Source organism: Pelodiscus sinensis, chromosome 13, assembly GCF_052426305.1.
Source record: "Pelodiscus sinensis isolate ZL-2025 chromosome 13, ASM5242630v1, whole genome shotgun sequence".
NCBI classification, from domain to species: Eukaryota; Metazoa; Chordata; order Testudines; family Trionychidae; genus Pelodiscus; species Pelodiscus sinensis.
Genome location: NC_143064.1, coordinates 14,266,501 through 14,289,802, shown reverse-complemented (window position 1 = coordinate 14,289,802; position 23,302 = coordinate 14,266,501). Strand labels below are relative to the sequence as shown.

Below are 23,302 nucleotides of genomic sequence, written 5' to 3'. Positions count from 1 at the left end.
GGGTTACGTAGGGAAGTAGGGGAGTCTCCATCCCTAGAGGTGTTTAACTCTCAGCTTGACTAAGCCCTGGCTGGGTTGATTTAATTGGGATTGGTCCTGCCTTGGGCCGGGAGCTGGACTTGATGGCCTTCTAAGGTCTCTTCCAGCTCTATGGTTCTATGATTCTATGAAACTAAGGCCCTGAATCTGCAGCTGCTCTGCATGCAGAACTCCTACTGGGACTTGTGGAGAATCTGTATGTAATTGTATGTAATGGAGGAGTGCTGACCAGCACCCCGTGACTAAGATGTCAAACTCAGGTAGCTAGCAAAGGTTTTGGCCAGGGAGCCAAGAGAACCAATCAAGATAGAGGGATGAAATTTGAATTGTATAAGATTCCTTGCCTGCTTTCTTTGTGTAGGAAAAGTTAAACCAGGAGTTGAGAGACACAGAGGCTACGTCTACACTGGCAGCTTCTTGCAGAAGAACAGCTGTTCTTCCGCACAAGCTTGCCAGCTGTCTACACTGCACGTGCGTTCTTCCAGAAGTAAATTTACGGCTTCTTCCGGAAGAGTTATTCCTCTCCCCACGAGGAATAAGCCCTCTTGTGCAAGAGCTCTTCCAGAAGAGGGCAGTGTAGACAGGCAACATGAATTTCTTGTGCAAGAAGCCCCTATAGTTAAAATGGCCATCAGAGCTTTCTTGCGGAAGAGAACATCTACACTGCCATGGATGCTCTTGTGCAAAAGCACTTCTCTTGTGCAAAAGCACATGGCAGTGTAGACGTTCTCTTGTAGAAGAGTTTTTGCACAAGAACTCTTCCACAAAAGAGTTCTTGCACGAGAAAATGCCAGTGTAGACGTACCCAGAATGATTTAAACCCAGGCAGGACTACCATGTCTCCAAGAGCGGCGAGGAGTCCTGTGGTACCTTATAGACTAACTGAAGTGTAGGAGCATCAGCTTTCGTGGGCAAAGACCCACTTCGTCAGACATGCATCTGACGAAGTGGGTCTTTGCCCACGAAAGCTTATGCTCTTACACTTCAGTTAGTCTATAAGGTGCCACAGGACTCCTCGCCGCTTTTGCAGATTCAGACTAACACGGCTACCCCTCTGATACATGTCTCCAAGGAATTTGGGGCATGGAAGTAGACTGAATAAAGAGAAGAGTGGAAGTAAGTAAAGGGAAAAAGTTAATCTAATTGAGTTCCGGATATTTTTTTTCTTTATTTTGTGGTTTGGTTTGAACTGCTGTGGGAATCTATGCCTCCCCTCCCCCATTCAACATCTAACATTGCGCCCAGAGACTTTTCTCTGTGTTTTAATTTGTTTTCCTTAGTTGTTTGTAACATCTAGCAACCAAGGATGCTTTATCAAGTTTATCTTTTGTAATAAAAATCACTTTTTTTTAAAGGGAATGATTTGATTCTTGTGTCCTGGAAGGTATAGGAGGTCTGTCTGTCTCCCTCAGACTAAGAGGTCAGCTACTAGAAACTGCAGCTTGTTTTTCTCTTTTCTTTTTTAAAACTCTTTTAGGGCAAAAGAGTATGGGGTACCTCTGGGGGATGGGTTCAAGCGTTGACCTCTGTCTTTTTAGGGATAAAAATCACTTGATGGTGGTAGCGATCCCCCAAAATCTGTGCATTGTGATTCTGGGAGGAAGTTATATTGTAACCAGTGCCTGTAGAGGCAAAGCTGTTTTTTTTTCTTTTGAGCTCTTTGCGGGCCCCCATTGTCTGCATTTGGAGTGCCAGAGTGGGGAACAGCCCTGACACTGTAGGATCATGCTAAGGGGTGTTGCTCTATGTGGATTTGTTTCAAGAACAGTAATCATTTCTTCAAGTCAATGGTGGGGAGGGAACATTTGGTGACATGTTGGCAACACTCGCTGGCATCAGGGCCATTCGTATCCATACGCAGAATACACCGCCATGTAGAGCACCCAAAAATTTGGGGTATCGCTGGGTCTTCATGTCCACCCACCCGCTTCTTCCTATCCCTGTTCTGTGGCTCTGCTTCCTGCAGAGAGGATCTAGTTAACTTAAAAGTGAAAAAGCCTGCCAGAGCTATTATCGGAAACTGTGAAAGAGCCATTCAAGCGGTAATGAAGCCATTGAACAGGCATTTGCCAGCCCCAGGTATATGCTGTCAGTTTAGGAATTTACTGAGAGTCGACAGAAATTTAGTCTAAAATCTGCCTTAAAAATATTTCATTCATGTAGATTATAAAATCACATCTCTAAAAAATTGCCCTTCTCCGCCCCCCCTCCAGCTGCCAACAGGCATAGGGGAACCAGTTTAATAGTACTGCATAGGATTTAAGGGGCCGTAAGGACAGCCTTGGCTGACATGCCGGGAACTGCGTTTTCTAAAGTAGAATGGGACTCTCTCCTAGTTAAATTATATTTTGCCCCAGTCAACATCCCCCTAAACGAGCGAGTGCTGCAGTGCAAAGCACCGAAACACACAAGGATTTTCCTCCTACTTCACTAGAAATTTCTCCTATAATCATTGCCAATAAGGCCCGAACTCAGCCCTCTCCTCAGCAGGCACACCAGGCTCCCAATATGCTGTGATCTCCCTGTGAATCTGCTGCAGAAGAGGACAGAAAGATACCTGGAGTTTTTACAGGGAGGTGCCCACACATGTTGCATTCAGTACAGACCAGCCTCCTGGGTTCCTGCATTAGCCACCTGCTCTGAGGACAGCATGGGGTAGACAGTAGTTGACAGAGCCTCTAGTCTTCCCTTCCCTAGTGTGTGTTGCAAAGGCCACAGAAACAATTCCAGTCTTTAGGATGGATTAGCAAAATAACTCCATGGCCTGATGACTTGCTATCAGAGGTCCCCCAGCAGTCAGACAAGTTTCACAGCACAAGTACTGACTGCCAGATTTGTTCCTACAAGCAGGTCTTACTACATATGGTTCTGAGGATTCTCTGGGAAAGACCCAGAGAAACCATATGATATGGGTTTTAAGACAAGATTTCTCCTGTAAGTGCACACACCTCGTGGCCAGTGACCCAACAGAAGTTGGTGTTTGCATAGAAATGTGCTGCTGTAAGAAACCTTGTAAGTCATGCAAGGCAGGTAATTTTTCAAGCTAGGAAAGTATGTCACACCTCATTACCCCAAATCCGCACATAAGAATTTACTGGTGGGCACCTGCTCTGTAATTTCAAATTATGACTAGAAACAGAACAGGAAAAATGACCCAGTTTAAATGGAAATGGCAACACTGACAGTGCGTAAGCAGGCTTCTGGGGTTTCCTGAATGCAGCCAGCTACAAGAAAAAGCACACAAATCTCTGAAATCCTGCCCAACAAACAAGAAGCCAATTGAAATCTCAGTGGATGTCTAAGCATTTCCTATCTTTCCACCAAACTCCACCCCCTTCCATAGACAATAATTAATTTCTTTTAATTAAAGCTCTGAACTCTCTTTTTAGAAATAGATTTTTAAAATCATTTTATATATCTCACATCAGGAACCTAACCAGATCTGATTTCTCATCCCCATTACAGGATTGTGTCCATGAGGTTCAGCCTAAATTTTAAAAGGACTCATTCAAAGCCATTACTGTCTGCCAGGTATTTGCAGAAGATACGAATTAAGAACCATATGCAGTGTGTTAGAGCCCTTTGAGTTATTTAGTGTGTGAACAGAATTGTTATGCCTATAAAAACAGAACTGAATTCTGGTTTCTGGTGAAAGAACACAGCTCTAGTTTGAGTTCATCTGAACTTACATAGGTGTAACACCAAGATCAGAATGTTGCCTTGTTTTAAAATTTACTTTTTTCCCTTTCTGTTCCTAGAGGCCCAATCAATTAGTGCCTATCCAGACTAGAGTCATGTGAGGTCCAGTTCTGCTTGGAATTGGGGTTCTGATTTGCAAAACAGAAACAGCTTTGAAAAGCTTTTTTTAAAGCTACAAAATGGTGCAGGGGAGGGTCCACATGCAGATCCTAGCAGATGAGATTCACTTCCAACCACCTCTCTTCACAATTGGTGCTAATTGGTTCCCTGACAGTAGCCTCAATAAAATGAGGTTTCCTGAATGTCTCATTCCTAGGTCAAGTCTACACTAGACCCGGTAGCTCGGCTTAAGGTACGCAACTCCAGCTACGTAGAATACATAGCTGGAGTCGGCTTACTTTAAGTTAAGCTTGGTAGAGACCCCACAGTGGGAGGCCGAAGAGAGCAAATATTCATGTCCGTTTCCCTTACTCCTGGCAAGAGCAGGAGTATTGGATGCCAGCAGGGGCGCCCTCTGAGTTTGATTTAGTGAGTCTTAACTAGACTCACTAAACTGAACTCCGGAAGATCGATTGCAGCAGTGGCAATCTTCCATGTAGTGAAGACAAGCCCCTAGATACAGTCCTGCCAGAATGCATGTGAGGCATGCTAATAGGACAGTAGAAGATACATCAACTACTCATATTGTGTCTGAACTGTAAACGTTAAATAACTGGCTTTTCATTGTCAACCTGGCACCTTTCCATGAACACTAGCTTCACTTTCAAATTTCAATTCAGGTTTATGTGGTGGAGGGCCAGAGGCTGCCACCAGCATCTTGCCCCTTAGCACACAGGGCATTGCTGACATTCACTTTGTGTGTGGACTCATCACATCCTGTCCCCATGCTCAGCAGAGGTTTTTTTCACTGTACTGTAGGCTTCCCGCACCAGGGTGTGACTTTAAGTCACATGGTCATGCTTTTATCACACAGCAGTTGCTCTGGAATTATCATTAATCAATTCTCTTCCAGAGAAATCTTAACCTATTTTCTAGACATATAATATAACTTGTGATCTGTGTTGCAATAACCCAGTAATAACCTGTGAATGAGATTCAATGAGATGTGGTGTCAGTTACATTGGTCCATCAGTTACATTTTTGGCTTATTTTAAAATAAAGCCATTTATCGTTTTGCAGAGCAAGGATTCATCATTAGTTGAAAATATAGTAAGTGGGCAACAATTTGTCACGCAAGTATAAAACTGCTTAGTCAACCACAGGGACTCAGAGCATGCAAAGACTAAGGGGTTTTGCAGTCCAATTTAGTTTTCAAAATACATTTTCTGAATTTTGTTAAGTAAAAAAAAATCATTTCAACTGCTACAGTGATGTCTAAGTCCTCTTCAAAAAACAGGACTATGTAGCACTTTAAAGACTAACAAGATGGTTTATTAGGTGATAAGCTTTTGTGAGCCAGACCCACTTCCTCAGATCAAATAGTGGAAGAAAATTGGCATGACCATATATACCAAAGGATACAATCAAAAAAATGAACACATATGAAAAGGACAAATCAAATTTCAGAACAGAGGGGGGATGGAGGGGGAGATAAATGTCTGTGAGCTAATGATATTAGAGGTGATAATTGGGGTAGCTATCTATGTAATGGGTAAGATAATTACTGTCTTTGTTAAGACCTAGGTGTAAAGTGTCAAATTTAAGCATGAATGACAGTTCAGAGGATTCTCAAAGCCTAGGATGGGTGTAGGAGCATGAGACGGTAATGTTCCCACCTTTATTGTAACCAGGATGATTGGTCATTCAGCTGTTTAGTCATCTACTGCTAACGAGAACAAACTTTTTTAATTACTCAGTTTATTTTTAAGGGAGGGAAGGATGGTCTTATGGTTAAAACAAGGGACTAAGAATTAGATCTGGGTTCCATTATGGATTTCCCCACAAAATTCCCATGTGTCACCTAAGACCTGGAAACTGATTTTCCTCAGGGGGATAACACGGACAGGAGATCTGTGATCTAGCAGCAAAAATAAAAGGTGGAGAAATATCATCAAAATAAATGGTGATTTCCTTCCCACAACTTTCTGGAGTAAGCCAATTCTAAAGTTCTCATGTCCATAAAACTCTAAAATGGAAGTTTTGATTAAAGACTCTAGGACCGGACTCACTGGAAGTAGAGAAAATATTAAGTCTCCAATCCTGCAAATATGCAAACATTTAACTTAAAGCACAAAACTACTTCCATTGATGTGATGGGATTTACATGCTTCAAGTTAAACATGTGCATAAATATTTGCAGGATTAGGGCTTTATTTTGTGCAGTCCTTTAATCTAACACCTATCTCTGTTAAAAGTTATTAAACCTACGCCTCTCTATTACCATCATGCAAAACTCTGCACAAACATTAAACATTTCTATGAAAGGCACAACACATTGTATGTTCCAAGATTACCTCTTTGTAACCTAGAGCTGCTGATGGTCTGAGTGGAGGAGCAGGTCGGAGACAACTTAAGGTCCAGGGTTTAAGGATTTTGGGTGGTTCCAGTGGTCCGCGAAGCTGTCCAGGAGAACTAAAAGTCTGAAAAAATACCTGATGAGATACCTTCACGTACTATTAATATCAATGAGTGGCACCTTAGGCTATGTCTACACTGCCGGGTTTTTTCAGCAGAAGATATGCAAATCGTGTTCTCATTTGCATATCTTCTGCCAAAAAAAAATGGCAGCGTAGACATAGCCTTTAGAGACTAACAAAAATATATATAGTAATAACAAATATATATATATATATATATATATATATATAGCCAGGGCTCGCCAAACTGCGGCGTGCCGCACTAGCCAGCCGCGCTGTCCGGCGATCTGAGCATGTGCAGATCATTCTGCACATGCGCAGATCGCCTGAACCCGGCTCTTCCGGGTTGTAATCTACTCGCCACAGGTGAGTAGATTGCATTATTTGTTGGGCCCTGTATACAGCAAAACCCACTTCTTCACATGAGCTAGTTCATGATACGGTATATATTTTTGTTAGTCTCTAAGGTGTCACAGGACTATTCATTGTTTTTAAAGCTACAGACTAACACAGCTAGCCCTCTGAAACTATTAATATGTGATTGAAAAAAAAAGACCTTTCTCTGTCTGAACTACTGTAAGGACATGGCTTACCACAAAGATAGCAAGGGACTTGCTATAGTGTGAGGTGTGAATTCTACAGCCGCAGGCATGAGGAGGGTCTGGAGCCATGACCTCAGTGTGAAAAACCCTATAGCTATATAAGTTGGTCTGAAGTCAATAAGAGGAAATTAAATAAAAACCAAGTGCAAAATACTTTACTGAGGAAGGAAAAATCTAATGTGCAACTACAAAAGGGGGAGTAACTGTCTAGGTGGTAGTACTACCAAAAAGGATCTGGGGGTGACAGTGGCCTTCAAACAATACGAGTGGCCCATGTGATGCAGCTACAAAAAAGGCTAATATGATTGTGAGGTGTAGTAGCACAGTGTTGTATGTAAAACATAGAAGGTTATTGTGCTGCTTTGCCCACCACTGGTGAGGCTGGAGTATTGTGTCTAATCCTGGGCCCCACAATTTAGGAAAAGTGTAGACACATTGGAGAGTCCAGAGGAAAGCAACAAAAATGATGAAAGGTTTAGAAAACCATTTAGTCTCAAGAAAAGGAGACTGATATGGACCTGATAAGTCATCCAATATGTTAAGGTAGATTATAAAAAGAAAGGTGATCAATTATTATCCATCTCCGCTGAAGGTAGGACAAGAAGTAATGTGCTTAATCTGCAGCAAGGAGATTTTGTTAGATATTAGGAAAAGCTTTCTAACTACAAAGATAGTTAATCATAGAATCATAGGACTGGAAGGGACCTCGAGAGGTCATCGAGTCCAGCCCCCCGCCCTCAAGGCAGGACCAACCTCCGTCTACACCATCCCTGACAGATGTCTATCTAACCTGTTCTTAAATATCTCCAGAGAGGGAGATTCCACCACCTCCCTTGGCAATTTATTCCAATATTTGACCACCCTGGCAGTTAGGAATTTTTTCCTAATGTCCAATCTAAACCTCCCCTGCTGCACTTTAAGCCCATTACTCCTTGTCCTGTCCTCAGAAACCAAGAGGAACAAATTTTCTCCTTCCTCCTTGTGACACCCTTTTAGACACCCTGTTAAGCTCTGGAATAGACTTCAGAGGGAGGTCAATGAGTCCCTATCACATTGTTGGAAGCTTTAAAAACAAGTTGGACAAATACCTCTCAGAAATGACCTAGGTATATTTGGTTGTGCTACAGCAGAGAGAGCTGGACTAGATGACTTCTCAAGGTCCATCCCAGACCAACATTCTATGATTCATTAAAACTGGCTAGATACAAATCCATCTGCTTTGTCACATTAAGAAGAAAGCCTGGTCAATACTAAGAGCCAATACAATTCAGAAAGGGGTGAAATGGTACAACATACTTACAGAATGAGCACTCCACGACTGCGTTTTTGATATTGTGCTGCATGTCCCTTTGGTCAGCCTTTGCAAATGGTCGAGCCATTCGTGCAAATCCTGGGTGTTGTTACAGAACACTGTGATCCGTTCTATCATGTGCCCTGCAATACAGGAGCAAGCTGAATTATTTACAAAATGGCCACAAGCCATCCGAGAAATTCAACCCAACCCATGCTGCCAAGAAGCACCTCTTGCGTTTGCCAGACAATTTGGCTGCAGAGAAAGCCACACAGCCCAGAGGAGGAAGGAGATCCCTCCATAAAGGTCTGTTTCACAGCCCAATTATGTCAATGGAAGCTTTTCTTCTAGCATCAGTGGGCTCTGGGGATATATCTATTCCACAGAGCCGGAAAGGACCTTGAGAGGTTATCACAAGTCCAATCTCCTGCCCTCACAGCAGGACCAAGTAGCATCCCTAACAGATTTGCCCCAGCTCCCTAAATGATTGAGCTCACAACCTTGGGTTTACCGGGTCAATACTCAAACCACTGAGCTATCCCTCTCCGTGAGTCTGGTCTGACTGTATCTGGAACACTGTGCTCAAGTCAGTGTGCCTCACTGCCAGAAAGATACTGACACACTGGAGAGAGGTCAGAGGAGATCAGCAGAAATGAGCAGGGAACTGGAGGGATAAATTTGTGAGGAATTATTAAAAGTTAAGTGTAGCTTCACTAAGCAGTAACTAATGGGGGCCATGATAACAGTCACAAATATTTACAGGGTTCAAAAGCTAATGACAGAGGCAAAGTACTGAGCATGCCACAAGGTTGGTCTCAGTAGGAGTCATGGGATGAAACTATGAAAGGGAAAATTCAGACTGAATATTAGGGAAAGCATTCTAACAGTGGAAAGTTTTGGACTGTGGAATGACCAGTCATGGAACTCCAAAGAATACGAGATATTTATAACTAGAATGAACAAGAAATTAAGAAATGTGGCTCAGAGAACAATACTGCATTGGCCAGAGGTAGACTGGATGATCCAATCCTTTTTCCATTTCTAACTCTGATGATACTCTGACTCTGGGTATGTCTACACAGCGGTGCTACTTCGGGATAACAGCCATTATCCTGAAATAGCGTTCTGTGCGTCTTAACAGCATGCCAGAAATACATTCAAAATAAGGGGATTTTCATTCTGGCTTCCTGAAAACCTCATTGTACAAGGATTAAGGAAGATGCCAGAATAGCGATTTAATTTCAAAATTAGCACTGTGTAGACAGTGCCAAATTTCAAATGTCAAATAAGATACGCAATTTGCATAACTCAAGTCGCATAACTTATTTTGAGGTGTGTAGACATACCCTCAGTGTGCAGAAGAAGTGGGCTGTGAATAGACTGGCCGTAGATTAAGAACTGGTTCCCAACATTTTCAGCAGGGATGGCCTTACCATGAGGCAAACTGAGGAGGCCTCCTCAGGTGCCAGACTGTGGGGGGACACCACTAGGACCCAGAGTGTGGAAAATTGTGTCTGCTGCTCATGCATATGTATTCTCTCTGCTTTAGATGCACAGAGATGGTGCAGTGCCATGAGAGGAGTAGAACAGGAAGAAGGCAGAACTGAGACCTTTCAAAGTTTTGGCCCAAGTGAGGGGCTACAGGGGCGTCATTTGAGCTCCCCGCCTCAGGTGCCAAAATGTTGTGGACCGGCCCTGATTTTCAGAAGACTGTACTAATTTAAGCAGACAGTGGCTGTATCCTACACTCCCCTCTTTTCTCAGTACATGTGCTACCAGTACCCCATAACGGAGTCTGAAGCAGCTCAAACCGTCATGGCAGGTCAAAAGCAGACTCCTTTCTTGCCCATCAAGGGGGCTGGACACACAGAATACAGATCTCACAGTAGCATAAGAACAAAAAGAACTGAATAACATATCATAGCAGCAAAAGTGTTGGGAACTAACTACAGAGTAGATGCTGCTTCCACTGGAGAAGAAATGCAAAAAGCATAGTGACCTGTGATTTCAAAAGCATGCTCATTCCCTTCTGTTTCTTCTAATTTTGTCAGCATCATTCCTGTTAACGGCAGTTTTCCCTATTAAAAAAAAAAAATTAAGAATGATTCAGAGTCCACATCTGTCATTTTTCAGCCCATCTGTCCGTTTCAGAAGGCACCGCCAGAAATCACTGAAGGCCTCAGAAAAGCAGAAAAGATTCCCCTTAAGTCTGTGGATCTAGAGTTCCCTGTCCTCAATAGGCCAAACACAAGATCAAGGCCATTACAAAAATTCCCATGCTAACTTAATTATAATAATTAATAGTACCTAGTTCTTACATAGTACTGCTTACCCATAGATCTCAAAAAGCTTTAGAAAGGACGTCATCCTCACTAACTTCCATAAGACTCTCTTAGGGAAAGTCATATTGCACAACTGAGCTGTCAATCTAAAATCAAAATCAAAGAATACCCATAATGATTCCTTCCTGTTGTCATGATTTCTCTTGTCCGTGCATCCATGCGTGTGAGAAATTAGCATGAGGTTGTTTCTTTCATGGGAATTTTTTCGTGCCACCACTAGGGTGTGGGGAATAAAGCCAAAATAGAATGACTCCCGGTATTCAGTAGTGTAGTAAGTGTCTAAAAATGCATTGCCTTGGGCATCTCATTATGTAAAATGGAAATTATCAGCCTATGGTTAAAAAAAAAGATCAGCATGAAAGCTTTTAACCAGGCATTACTGAGATGGGTACATGCTACCGACACCTAGTTTGTAGTTTCTATTTGGGTTCAGAATGGTAAAGTTATGTCAGCAATTTATTGTACATGCACCAAGTAATTGCTCAGAACTCTGAGTATAAGAAAGTGAGATATTTTAATTCAAGGGCACTCACGCTTGTGGAAACTGACTAACGACTCCCCATGTTGGCATGTATGGTAAGCTAGAGTTCTCTGTTTCCTGGTGTTAGCACCACAACAGAGGAGTTTTAGAAAGCAGAGGAATTTAATCTGATTACAGACATTTGGTTTCCTTCTTTACGCCCAAATACTTGCAACTTCAAATCAAAAGTGCCTACCTGATAGATAAAACCAGTCATCCGAGGACTTGCAGACAACATTAGCAGAACATTGGCAAACAACATGAAATATCTCTCTTCTTTCTCCTAAAATGAAAAAATATCCATTTTATGATGCATCACATACGTTTTCCTCAGAGGCATTAGTATAATTGGCCCAATTCAGTTGTCAATTATATCAATGGCAACATACCCAATGAAGGGAACAGAACTGAGCCTATTATTTTTAAAAGTATGCATGTTCTTTACTTAACAGCCTTTCAGAGACTACAAACATTCATACATGCATCCTCCCGAGTATTAATTTATCTGGCAGTGAGAAGTACCAATGCTCCAATAGGGAAATACACAAACAAAACCGTAAGAGCTACAGTAGTAAGAAATTATTCATATATAATGCATTCTAATGTGTGTGTGTGTATGTGTACTAAAACATATAACACTATATGAACACATATATAAGGAGAGCATTAGAGGCCACCAGTTCTCACTTGTTTATTTAAAACTTAAAGGTCAAAATCTGTCATGACTCTGTCTGTGGAACTTCTGGTCAGGGCAACAGGGGTCATCCATATAGATTTATGACAGAACATGGCCCAAAGATATTAATAGTAAACATCCTTTTGCAAATAATCAAGACATTCTTGCAATGGTTTGTAATAATAAGATCACTTATATTCTAGCATCTTGCATCCCAAATGATACAAAAGAGTGCAAACGGAGAGCTACACTTTGCAGACCTTTGTAGTAAGCCTTCCCCTAAACATAGTGAGTAAGTAGTCCACTCAGCCTTAATGGGTCTACTCACATAATAAGCAGCTAACTAAAAATATTTACAATGGGGTGGGGACATTCCGGCATGGTAGCCACACAAGGTTCATCAGGGTTAGCCGCTGACAGGCCGCCAGATGCTTTCTTTACCTGAACATCTGCAGGCAAACCCCTCGCGGCTCCCAGTGGCCACAGTTCACTGTTCCCTGCCAATGGGAGCTGCAGAAAGTGGCATGGGTTGGGCCACTGCTTCCAGCAGCTCCCATTGACCGAGAATGGCAAACCACGGCCACTGCGAGCTTCGAGCAGCTGTGCGTGCAGCCGCTTAGGTAAACTCGCCAGCAGCCGCTTAGGTAAACCCTGATGAACCACATGTGGCTAGCCTTCTGGAGGTTCCCCATTCCTGGTTTATAAGATCAGGCCTACTGTCTAACTCCTCTTGAATGCACGTCAAGGACATGCAAGGGCAGAATCAGACTTGTATTTACCAGGATCATTTTTGGAGCCAACTCCAAAACACAGACAGCTCTAGAATGGAACTTGCCATCTGTTTAACAGTGCCTAATAAGACCACATAACATATCATTCTAATTCAGGCTTCTGTCGGAGGAAGTGAAGGAAGTAAACAGAGCTAGAAAAGAGAAAATTTGGGCAGCTGGAGTTTGACGGGACTTTGTTTTTCTGCTCAACTTAAGAAAAAAAAATCCTTCCTGCTTGCTTAACATCATGAAAATATCTTTTTGGTTGAGAGATAAATACCAGTCAGAAAAGGGCAGCCTAGTGCTGAGCGCTCAGAATCTGATCCAGGGATGCATTTAAGCACATTCTTACCTTTAAGTACACGAGCAGTCCCATTGGCTCCTGCACTTAAGGTGGAGCAGATGTTTAAGTGCTTTGGTGGATAGGGGCCAGAGCACTCACCATCTTTCAAAACATGACCACAATGAAGAGAATTTTTGGACCTGAGCATTCTTTACCATTTTAGCATGGAGAGGGAGAGAAGGACTTTTGTCACCTTACCTCGCCTGCCCCACACAGTACCATGACCTGTGACATATAGATTACATTGCCCAGGGTTTTGATATCCTCTCCTTCCCATCCTGGAATGGACTCTGAAAGGATCTGCAATTCAAGTTGTTTCCTCTTCCTCAGCTCCTGGCACCGTGACTGATATCACAGATGAAAAAAAGAAAAGAAAAAGGTTTGTTAAAACGAGAACAGGAAAACTTCAGTACCAAAACTGCTCTATCCCACCAAGAAGAGTTTTTCTGCCAATGTTATTGGTCTGATGGTTAATGCCAAATGCAGACATTAGTGCTAGGAAAATACCTTTCTACTGGACAGATTTTTCCAGGTATTTAGAATTTTCAAAGACATTGAGGCATCTAAAATGCATTAATTTCAATGGGTGTTAAGCAAGTAGGTGTTTTTGAAAATCTGTGTGTCTAAATACCTTTAAAAATCTGTCCCTGTCATTCTACATTGTATAATACTTATACTTATTTAGATTCATGTTAATATTTAGTGGATGTGACCAAAGATTCATTGGAACTTTTGTTTGATAAAAATGTATCAAAATTCTGGGTTTAATGGAAGACCAGAGGTGACCAGGACACTACCAATGATGTTGGTGAGAAATGAACAGCATCACTTAGCTTTATACAACTCCACCTATGCAAGCAAGAAATCTGACATTTGCTTTATTGGACTAACTTTGTTAATATTACAACATTTTGATGAAATACAAAATAAGAAGTTATTTTAAAAACAAGAAAGCAAGAAATAAAGGTGTACTGACTGAGGTATACGTTTTTGGTCAAACCAGTCCAATATCTAAGTGAAAAATGTACCCATTTTCTAACCAAAGATGGCGAAAGATTGGGAATCTTGAACTTTCTATTTTTGTAAGTTTTTAATGAGAAAACAGCAATTTTGTCCAAACTTTAAATAAAATGAAAATTGAAAGGGGTGCAAAACTGTACAAACCAGATCAGCAAATACTTTCCTTTTAAATACTACATAACAAAACCTGTGAATTTCACAGCTTGAGCATGTGGACAGCAAAATAAAATACATTAAAGGAATGCACTTAAGTTGACCTAAAACCAGAATATCCAATTATAGTTCCACAGAATGGGCCAAATGCACAGCCTGTCTAAATCTGTATCATTCCAATGAGGTCAACGTGTTGCTCTTCTTTACAGCTGCCTTAGGTGCTATATGGGAATTACTGAACAAGATGCAAATGGAAAAGAAAATACAAGATCTGCTCAGAAAAATTTACATTTAAAAAAACCTAACAATGTCATTATAAATTTAATCTTATTTACTGTCTCCAGGTTCAAGAGTACTGATTATACATACAGGCTGTGTCTACATTGGCAAGATTTTGCGCAAAAGCATTTGCTTTTGCACAAAAGCTTGCCGCCTGTCTACACTGGCCACGAGTTCTTGCGCAAGAACACTGACGTTCCAATGTAAGAAATCAGTGCTTCTTGCGCAAGAACTATGACGCTCCCGCTCAGGGATAAGTCCTCTTGCGCAAGTGTTCGGAGCTTTCTTGAGCAAGAGAGCGTCTACACTGGCATGGATGCTTTTATGCAAAAGCACATCTCTTGCGCAACAGCACATGCCAGTGTAGATGCTCTCTTGAGCAAATACTTTAATACAAAAACTCTTGAGTTAAAAGTATTTGCGCAAAATCTTGCCAATGTAGACGTAGCCACACAGTCTTGCTCTCCGAGGGCAAAGGGCCTGGTCCAATGCACACTGTAGTCAGTAGGAAAACTCTCATTGACTTCAAAGGGCTTTGGATCAGGCCCTAACTTTTGAAGTCTTTATACAGTACATGAAGATTTACCCAGTGTTGCCTGGGTGCAACCTGGGGCAGGGGTAGGAGTCGCACACCCTGGCTGCTTGCTTCTCCCTGGGTCAGCCTGGAATGGAGGGGGGAAGCAGGAGGAGGAGCTACACACCCCAGCTGATGGCTTCTCCCTGGGGCTGTCCTGGGGGCGGGGCGGGCTGCATAGTGGCTGGCAGCTGCTCCCCAAGTCAGGCCCTTGTTGTTCCTCTGTGGTCATTTCACAGTGTAACTGTTCCTCCTACTAGACCCCCTCCCTTTCCATTTGATGAGAAACAATCAAATTCCAGGCACATCCCATAGTCCTGGCACAACCAAACCCTGAGCTTTCTTTAAGTTAGGATAAGAGGAAGTTGCATAGCAAATCTGGCAGTACTAGTTTTATTGTTCAGGAGGAGTGCTTGAACAAACAGACTCACAGAGGTATATTTCTAAAATACTTAGCTCTACACAGGCCAAATTCCCACTGAAGTGAAAAGAGGTGCTGATTGAGCAAGGATTGTAAAATATTGTCCTAAAGCACATTCATTTCTCAGTAGGCCTGTGCAAGCATTTCATTATGGAAACTGATATAGGGTAAAGTTCTGATAACTTGGGAGGGAAAATCCTGCAAGGCCAAGCCATGGCTCAGTTTTCACTCGGTCCTCATGCTGGCCAAGCTCTTATTTCTTACTCCATTTCACACTCGGGATTTGACTCGGTTGTGTACAAATTCTGCAGGGGCTGTGAATGAAGAAGGAGCCCCTTTTGGCTATACCCTTTGAAACACTCATTTTTAGAAACCTAGTTTGGTGGTTTCCTTTTGGTTTACAAAACTTTGTGCCAAAAGTCATGCAGTACAGGTCACATGGTAGGCCTTCTGTGACCCTGAGTGGTTAAACCTGCAGTTCAGGAGATGCAAACCCTCATAAAACCTACAAATGTTTTCTGCAATCTCTATAAACTGAAACTGCTGTATTATCACCCTGCTGCTACCACAGGACTACAGATAGCATTTTCATTAGACTGTTCAACCTACGCACTGTTCTTGGAAGCATATACTTGACGGATCCCTAACTCCATGAGAGTCATGCAGCCATATCCCTAGGTAGAATTTAGCTCTTTGGCCATCTAATTTCAGATATATAGTAATTACATTACACTGATAAGAAAGATCCCCATCCTGAGATGTCCTGAGCATTGACAAATTCTATTGAAGCCTATGAGATTTGCAGATGCTAAGCACCTTGCAGAATTAAGCGCTTGTCTTACCTTATGCACCATAGACACTTTAACAATATGACCAAAATCTAATAGCTCAAGTACAAATCTCCTTAAAATACCAGCACCTCTAAAGATTAAAGCCCTTTTGAAGTTAATACAACTGAATTACTCCCATTATCGGATATAATTAATGCAAATTGTTAAGCTTCTAAGTAAATGTAACTTGATACCCTCCTTCCTGTTTTCTATGAAATTTCTCCTCCCTCCTTTTTTCATCTACATTGTAAAGCATTGAAAACTTGCATCTTCTCTGCAAAGGAAGGAAGGAAGCGGGACCACATCTGGAGTAGTTATAGTGAAAGGTATTCGGTAGCTAAAAAGACACAGAACATAACTTTCTTGACAACTGAATATTAAACCTTCCCTTGTGTAACAGTCAACCATGTAAAAGGCTTTCTTTCTCCTTTCACTTTCAGAAAAGTTCTAAAGTGCTTTGGAATGATTAACTGAAATATGTTCACTATTGCATTGCTACTGACTGCATCATTGCTCTTTGTAAAGACACAAAGAGACATTTGATTAATAAACTTCTCTACTCATTGCCATTTTGACATGGTGTTATAACTGTTCATCATATACAAGGAACTGATCCCAAGCACATGGATATCAATGGAAAGAAGCCCAATTAAATCAATGAGCTTTGGATCAGACCGAGAATTCATCTCTTTATTAGAACTAGCAGTTGAGTCATATATTTGTGTTAATCCTTCACAGCTCATTTTATTGAGTAAGGAATTGTATAATTATATGTAGTGAAAATGACACAGGTGTTAAGGTGACAGAGATTAAAGGAAACTCCCCACCTACACGTGGCTTCCTTATGTGGCATACCATTTAAAATAAGTGACTTTGTCTAGTAAGGTTACTACACTACAGCGCTCACAATGCAATTGCTGGAACATGCTACCAGATGGCAAAGTCAGGCAAAATTTCAAATAAGATGTCTCCATAACCCATCTTTTCCATTCTAAAAGACCTTTCCACACGGAGACAAATGTCAGGCTTGACTCACGCTTTGTGAGACAGAGCACACAGAAGGAGTGCTCTATTTTGAGAATTGCCACCTACCACAAGGGACTTGAAAGATGTGAATGCTCTCAAAACGTCTTCGTGGTCCGGATGTGCCTCCTAGCGAAGGAAGAAATCTTTGCGTTAGCTATGAATAGCAATCGCATCTGGAAATGCAGATTTCCCCCAATGCTGCCATAGATTAAAAGCCATGGGAATTCCATATGGAGCCGGGTTGCAGCAGTTCAGCACAGGGCGGATGCAGCATGACCCAGGGGACCTGAGGATCCCACTGTGTGGGGCAGGACTCTCTCCCTAATTCTTCATTCTTCTACTGCCTTCGCCATCCTAATGGCATTTAAAGCAACTAAGTTACGCACCGATGCAAAACTGTACAACAAAAGACAAGTGATCCCGAATAGACACCATTCCATTTCAACCAAACTTTGCTTTCTTAAGAAAACTATAGCCCAGTGCCAGACTGACTAGGAAAAGCTCTGCTCCCTTATCCACAAAGCACACCTTGACTCTCACACGCACTGTTCCAATGCTTTCTATGTCATTCCCACGGCCATCAGTGGGGGTCCTGCACTAGCGATGTAATAGTGTAGTCGGTTAACTGATAACCAAAAGCTTCTAGGTTAATGCTATAGACTGCATGCATTTCCCTCCTCCCTCTCCTCCCCAGTACATTTTTTAGCAGGCTGGCCAGCAGCTCATCTCAGTTCTGGCTTGCACCGGGTCCAGAACCTACTCCTGCTGCGGCTCTGCATTTAAAGCGTATTAGGAGCCAGGCAGGCAGGTAGTCTGGCACAGTTCTGGCTCGTACTGGGCCTGGGAGCTCAGACCCACCTTAGACAGGGACTGCTGCCACCCCACACTATTGCCTCTTTATCAGAGGCGGAAGCACTGGACAACAGGCAGCCGGTCCCCAAGGGGAGATGATATTTAAACGAGCTCCCCTCATAGACGAGCTCCCGCCTGACAACCTGCACTGCTGCCTCTGATACAGCGGCTGTCGGCTCTGCCCCCAGGGACTATAGAATAGTCGACTAACCGATAAGAATTCATGAGGTTACTCAACTATTCAATTAACCGATATTGAAGATCCTTGCTCTGCACTTGCCCAGCGAACAGAAGGCTAGGGGGAACAGCTCTTGGCCGAAGATCAGAGAAGGATATTATTCTGAGTCTCTTCCTCCACCGCTATCTGAGGGCCTATAGCCATTCTGAGCCTGAACAGGCACACATCAACTCCAGCCTCCGTCAACTTTACATCAGCCTCCATCAACTTCAGCTGGAGTATTTCACACAGAACTGTCAGCAGAATTTGGCCTATGCATTATACCCTCTTTATAACCCAATCCAGAGCCCAGTCGCTGGACAGAACAGCTGGACCAGTCATGGGCAGATGGGTCAAGGATAATGCTTAATTTGTAATGAAAGAGGTGCTGGTACTCAAACAATTCAGTGTCGAAGCTCTGATGCAGCAAGCCCTGGCACAAATTGAGCATTGACCAAGGGTAAGGAAGAAGGAATGCCACACCTCCAGATTATGGACCAGTGGTGGAGTTGCTTCAACAGCTAGAGTAGGTTGCAGAAAACCTTATGCTTGGCACCTCCCTGACAATGGGGCAGTGCATCTTTCAGCTTTCCCCCACACCCCACTCATGCCCTGTCCCTGTTGTGCTACTGTACAGGGATCCCAGTGACCTAAGCCCTACTTCTCAGTTCATAAGGTACATCCACTCCCACTTCTACCACATTTGCTCAATGCCTCAATTTATACACTCTCACAAGGTGTAGCACAGCTAAACACACTCATCATGTTGACAATGTAGAATCCAACAAAAATAGGTGACCCATGTCTGACCAGCCCTCCAGCTCTTCTCTCACCTGGGAAGAAGTGGGTCTGCCCCACAAAAGCTCATCACCTAATAAACCATCTTGTTAGTCTTTAAAGTGCTACATGACTGCTTTTTTTGTTTTACCAAGATCAGACTAACACGCCTACCTCTCTGTTACTGGGTTAGCATGTTAGCCACAGCACCTGTGGGGAGGCCGTTAGAGGAACACAGGCAGTATTCAGCGAGAGTGCGTCTACACAGCACCCTTACCTCGAAATAACCTACACAATTTGCACTGCGCAAATTACGTAGCTTATTTCGCAGTTATTTTGAAATAGCTTATTTTGAAATTTTGTGCTGCCAGAATAGCACGCCCATTATTTCAAAATAGCTCCACTGTGTAGACGTAGACTGTCAGAGTTAGAGGAATTTCTCTTTTCCCCGTTCCCTCTCTAGCCTAGGCCCTATACTAGGAATATTGTTGAGATGCGCAGCCGGGTTGGTGCTGGAAGGCATGCAACTGCAAAGTGCAGACCAGACCAAGCCCTGTTCAGAGACATGGCTGAGCTTTCTCTGGGGCAAATATAATGCTGAGAGACCCAAGTCCAGTGTTTCCTGTAAGCTGTGTGCATGTGTGGCTGCTCAGGAGAGATTCAAATGCCACCCAGCTGATTAGCAAAGCGCCAACAGCTAGGTCTTATTTCTACTGGTGGTGCACATTGGCACATGCCTTGGTGCACAAAAAATTTATTCTGTGCATGGATGGAAAAAATCCTCACGTGGATGCAAAAGACTAGAGGGAACATTTCCCAGTCATTGGCAGGAAGGATCAAACCTGGACTCTCTGAAGCTTAATATACAAGCCCCTACTGCCTGAGCTAAAAGCCACACGGCTCTTAGCTAAGGCTGTAACAGGCTCATCAATCTCTACGTAGGCTAGGTGCCCCTAAGGGGGAAATAAGGAGCCTGGGTTACACAGATACAGCTGAACTGGTGCTAAAACAGAGCCAGCAACCAGACGGACTATTTGTAATAGGCAGGGCTCGACAAACCACGGCGAGATCTACTCGCCAGCCCCACACCGCGCATGCACCAGACCAGTACGGCACATGTGTGTAGCGCCGGTGAACAGGGCGAACGGAGTGAACGGTTGAAATCTACTCACCATGGGCAAGTAGAAACAGTGATTGTCAAGCCCTGGTACTAGGCAATGGAAAAACTTAAAAAAGAACAAATAGTCTTGCATTACCTTAAAAACTAACAAAACATGTAGATGTTATCATGAGATTTCGTGGGCACAACCCACTCCTTCAGATGAATGGAGTTACTAAAGGTCCAGTTTCGAAATAAATAGGGGATGGGGGAGGGAGAGAAGGAAAAAAGGGAAGGAAATAGTCAATTAGAGTCTCTATGCTACATTCCACATCCTAATGACATGAAAAAACCAAAACAATGGGTACATAAGAACAATTTGCAAGTTCTCTATCTGCTTCGTGTAGCATAGAGACTCTAATTGACTATTTCTTTCCCTTTTCCCCCCCTTTTTTCTCCCCTCCCCCATTCCACCCTCTATTTATTTCGAAACTGGACTTGTAGTAACTCCATTCATCTGAAGAAGTGGGTTGTGCCCACAAAAGCTCACGATACCATCTACATGCTTTGTTAGTCTTTAAGACGCTGCAAAACTATTTGTTCTTTTTTTAAGTTTTTCCAGTTACAGACTAACTTGGCTACCCCTCTGAAGCTTTTGTAATAGTCAGTTTTGTAATAGTGACTCAGCTGAATGTGGGTTAACAACGGTAGAACATTTTTAGGACATTTTCCTAATGTGAGCAAGCCTCTAGTTGCCCTTCCTGAGCTGAGCTGTCGAGTATCAGAGGGGTAGCCGTGTTAGTCTGAATCTGCAAAAGCGACGAGTGGCACCTTATAGACTAACAGATTTATTGGAGGATAAGCTTTCGTGGGCAGAGCAGCATGCATATGACAAAGTGGGTCTTTGCCCACGAACGCTTATGCTCCAATAAATCTGTTAGTCTATAAGGTGCCACAGGACTTCTCGTCATTTGAGCTGAGCTGGACATTTTAGATAAAAAGTCTGGATAAAATGTGTCCTCTGGGACTGAATCCTAGCCCAGTGCCTTAACCAAGTGACCTCATCTCCCGTCTCTCTCACTCTTCTGCTGCTGCCAGCATTTGATAGATTTTACTAGGACCAAATTTCCAAATAAGCCAGCGACATCATGGTTGCATTTAGATTCAGATTGCGGGGTGGGAGGGGGAAAAGGAGACTGTAGAAGCTTTCCAAAAATATAAATATCTTATTTAGTGAGCCTCCAAATCGAGCTAGCTTTGGGCTTTCCACAAATCCCTACCCTGATGCCAGGACCCTACGCCACTTCCTGCGTTCAGCGCCACATGCGGCCCATCACGACTGCCATGGCGCCTCACAGCTGCTCACCAGTTTACCCAGAACTGCAAGCACACGGCTCAGCAACAACGCCACAAGACGCCACATGGGAGCTGCCTTGGACAAACCCTCCGGAAGAGGGGCCTAACACTAGCGCAGGGGTGGCCAACCCACGGCTCTCGGGCAGCATGCAGCTCTTTGATTAAGGAAATGCGGCTCCTGCTGCTTCTAAGCCGCGCACCCGGATTGCTCACGGCCGGCCGCTCTGCACACGGCACCCCATCGCCTGCTCACAGCCAGCTGCTCTGCACACGGCACCCCATCACCTGCTCACGGCCGGCTGCTCTGCACATGGCACCCCATCGCCTGCTCACAGCCAGCTGCTTTGCACACGGCACCCCATCGCCTGCTCACGGCCGGCCGCTCTGCACACGGCACCCCATCACCTGCTCACGGCCGGCTGCTCTGCACATGGCACCCCATCGCCTGCTCACAGCCAGCTGCTCTGCACATGGCACCCCATCACCTGCTCACGGCCGGCTGCTCTGCACATGGCACCCCATCGCCTGCTCACAGCCAGCTGCTCTGCACACGGCACCCCATCGCCTGCTCACGGCCGGCTGCTCTGCACACGGCACCCCATCGCCTGCTCACGGCCGGCTGCTCTGCACACGGCACCCCATCGCCTGCTCACGGCCGGCTGCTCTGCACATGGCACCCCATCGCCTGCTCACAGCCAGCTGCTCTGCACACGGCACCCCATCACCTGCTCACGGCCGGCTGCTCTGCACATGGCACCCCATCGCCTGCTCACAGCCAGCTGCTCTGCACACGGCACCCCATCGCCTGCTCACGGCCGGCTGCTCTGCACATGGCACCCCATCGCCTGCTCACAGCCAGCTGCTCTGCACACGGCACCCCATCGCCTGCTCACGGCCGGCTGCTCTGCACACGGCACCCCATCGCCTGCTCACGGCCGGCCGCTCTGCACACGGCACCCCATCACCTGCTCACGGACGGCTGCTCTGCACACGGCACCCCATCACCTGCTCACAGCCGGCCACTCTGCGCACGCACCCAGCGCCTGGAGGGAGAAGCGCGTGGCAGCAGTGACGGCTCTGGGACCCAGGCATTAGGTTAGAGCGGGGAAGAGGGTGCCTGGCTCTGTTATTTTTATCACTACATTTTGTGTACTATATCTATCTATCTATGGATAGATATATACAAATAAATATATAATATGTGGCTCTTCTCACTCTATCCACAGCTATTTTGGCTTTTCGTCTCTAACTGGTTGGCCACCCTTGCACTAGAGTCTCACTAGACCCTCCTCCATAAAACCCAACCCCAGCAGGTGAGCAGCCTCTTCCATCCACCCTTTAGAGCCCTGTTCCCCATCTGATGCAACCAAGTCTGCTTGTGCCTTGGCTGCTTTCCTAGGGCAGCTCCCCCTTGCCTGCGCTAGCCCCATTTACACTGTTCCTTTGTCCCACCATGGTTGTATCTCCAACTTCCTCATTGCCCTCTCCCCACTGTGTGCTCCTGCTGCCTTCAGGGTTCTCGCTGGCCATCAGGTGGGTCTGTTGATTCACACACTTGGTGCCTGAGCAGGGCAGATGCCTCTCTGGTATGAGGACACCTGTGCTGGAACAAGTCCAGAGCGACGGCAGAGCAGCCTTTGCCTGCTACACTGAGAGCAGCGGCCTCTGGTGTCCATAGGCAAGAACTGCAAACAAAACATCTGGTTTGGTCCAGCTACTCAGGGACACAACACGGAGGCTGAGGGCTGAGGCTAAAATCTGTCCTGCTCAAAATGAGACTGCTGGCCAGTTTGCTGTCCTCACTCCACTCTAGCTAGTCTATGTATCCAGCTACTTTCAT

The 23,302-nt window shown here is 44.3% G+C and overlaps 1 protein-coding gene across 9 annotated transcripts in view; it reads right to left on the bottom strand.

The window, feature by feature from the left end:
- ARHGEF6 (Rac/Cdc42 guanine nucleotide exchange factor 6) overlaps positions 1-23,302 on the bottom strand; it is an 83,690-nt gene that overhangs the window by 9,769 nt on the left and 50,619 nt on the right. For 7 of the 9 annotated variants that reach the window (XM_025180889.3, XM_075941044.2, XM_014569727.4 and 4 more), the window contains 6 exons: positions 17,228-17,287; positions 13,057-13,203; positions 11,266-11,352; positions 10,207-10,285; positions 8,217-8,350; positions 6,192-6,329 (listed from right to left, as the gene is read on the bottom strand). In XM_025180889.3, coding sequence (XP_025036674.3) covers positions 6,192-6,329; positions 8,217-8,350; positions 10,207-10,285; positions 11,266-11,352; positions 13,057-13,203; positions 17,228-17,287 — 645 coding nt within the window. The remainder of the gene's footprint in view (positions 1-6,191; positions 6,330-8,216; positions 8,351-10,206; positions 10,286-11,265; positions 11,353-13,056; positions 13,204-17,227; positions 17,288-23,302) is intronic. The other 2 variants (XM_006115441.3, XM_006115442.5) reach the window with 1 other exon arrangement.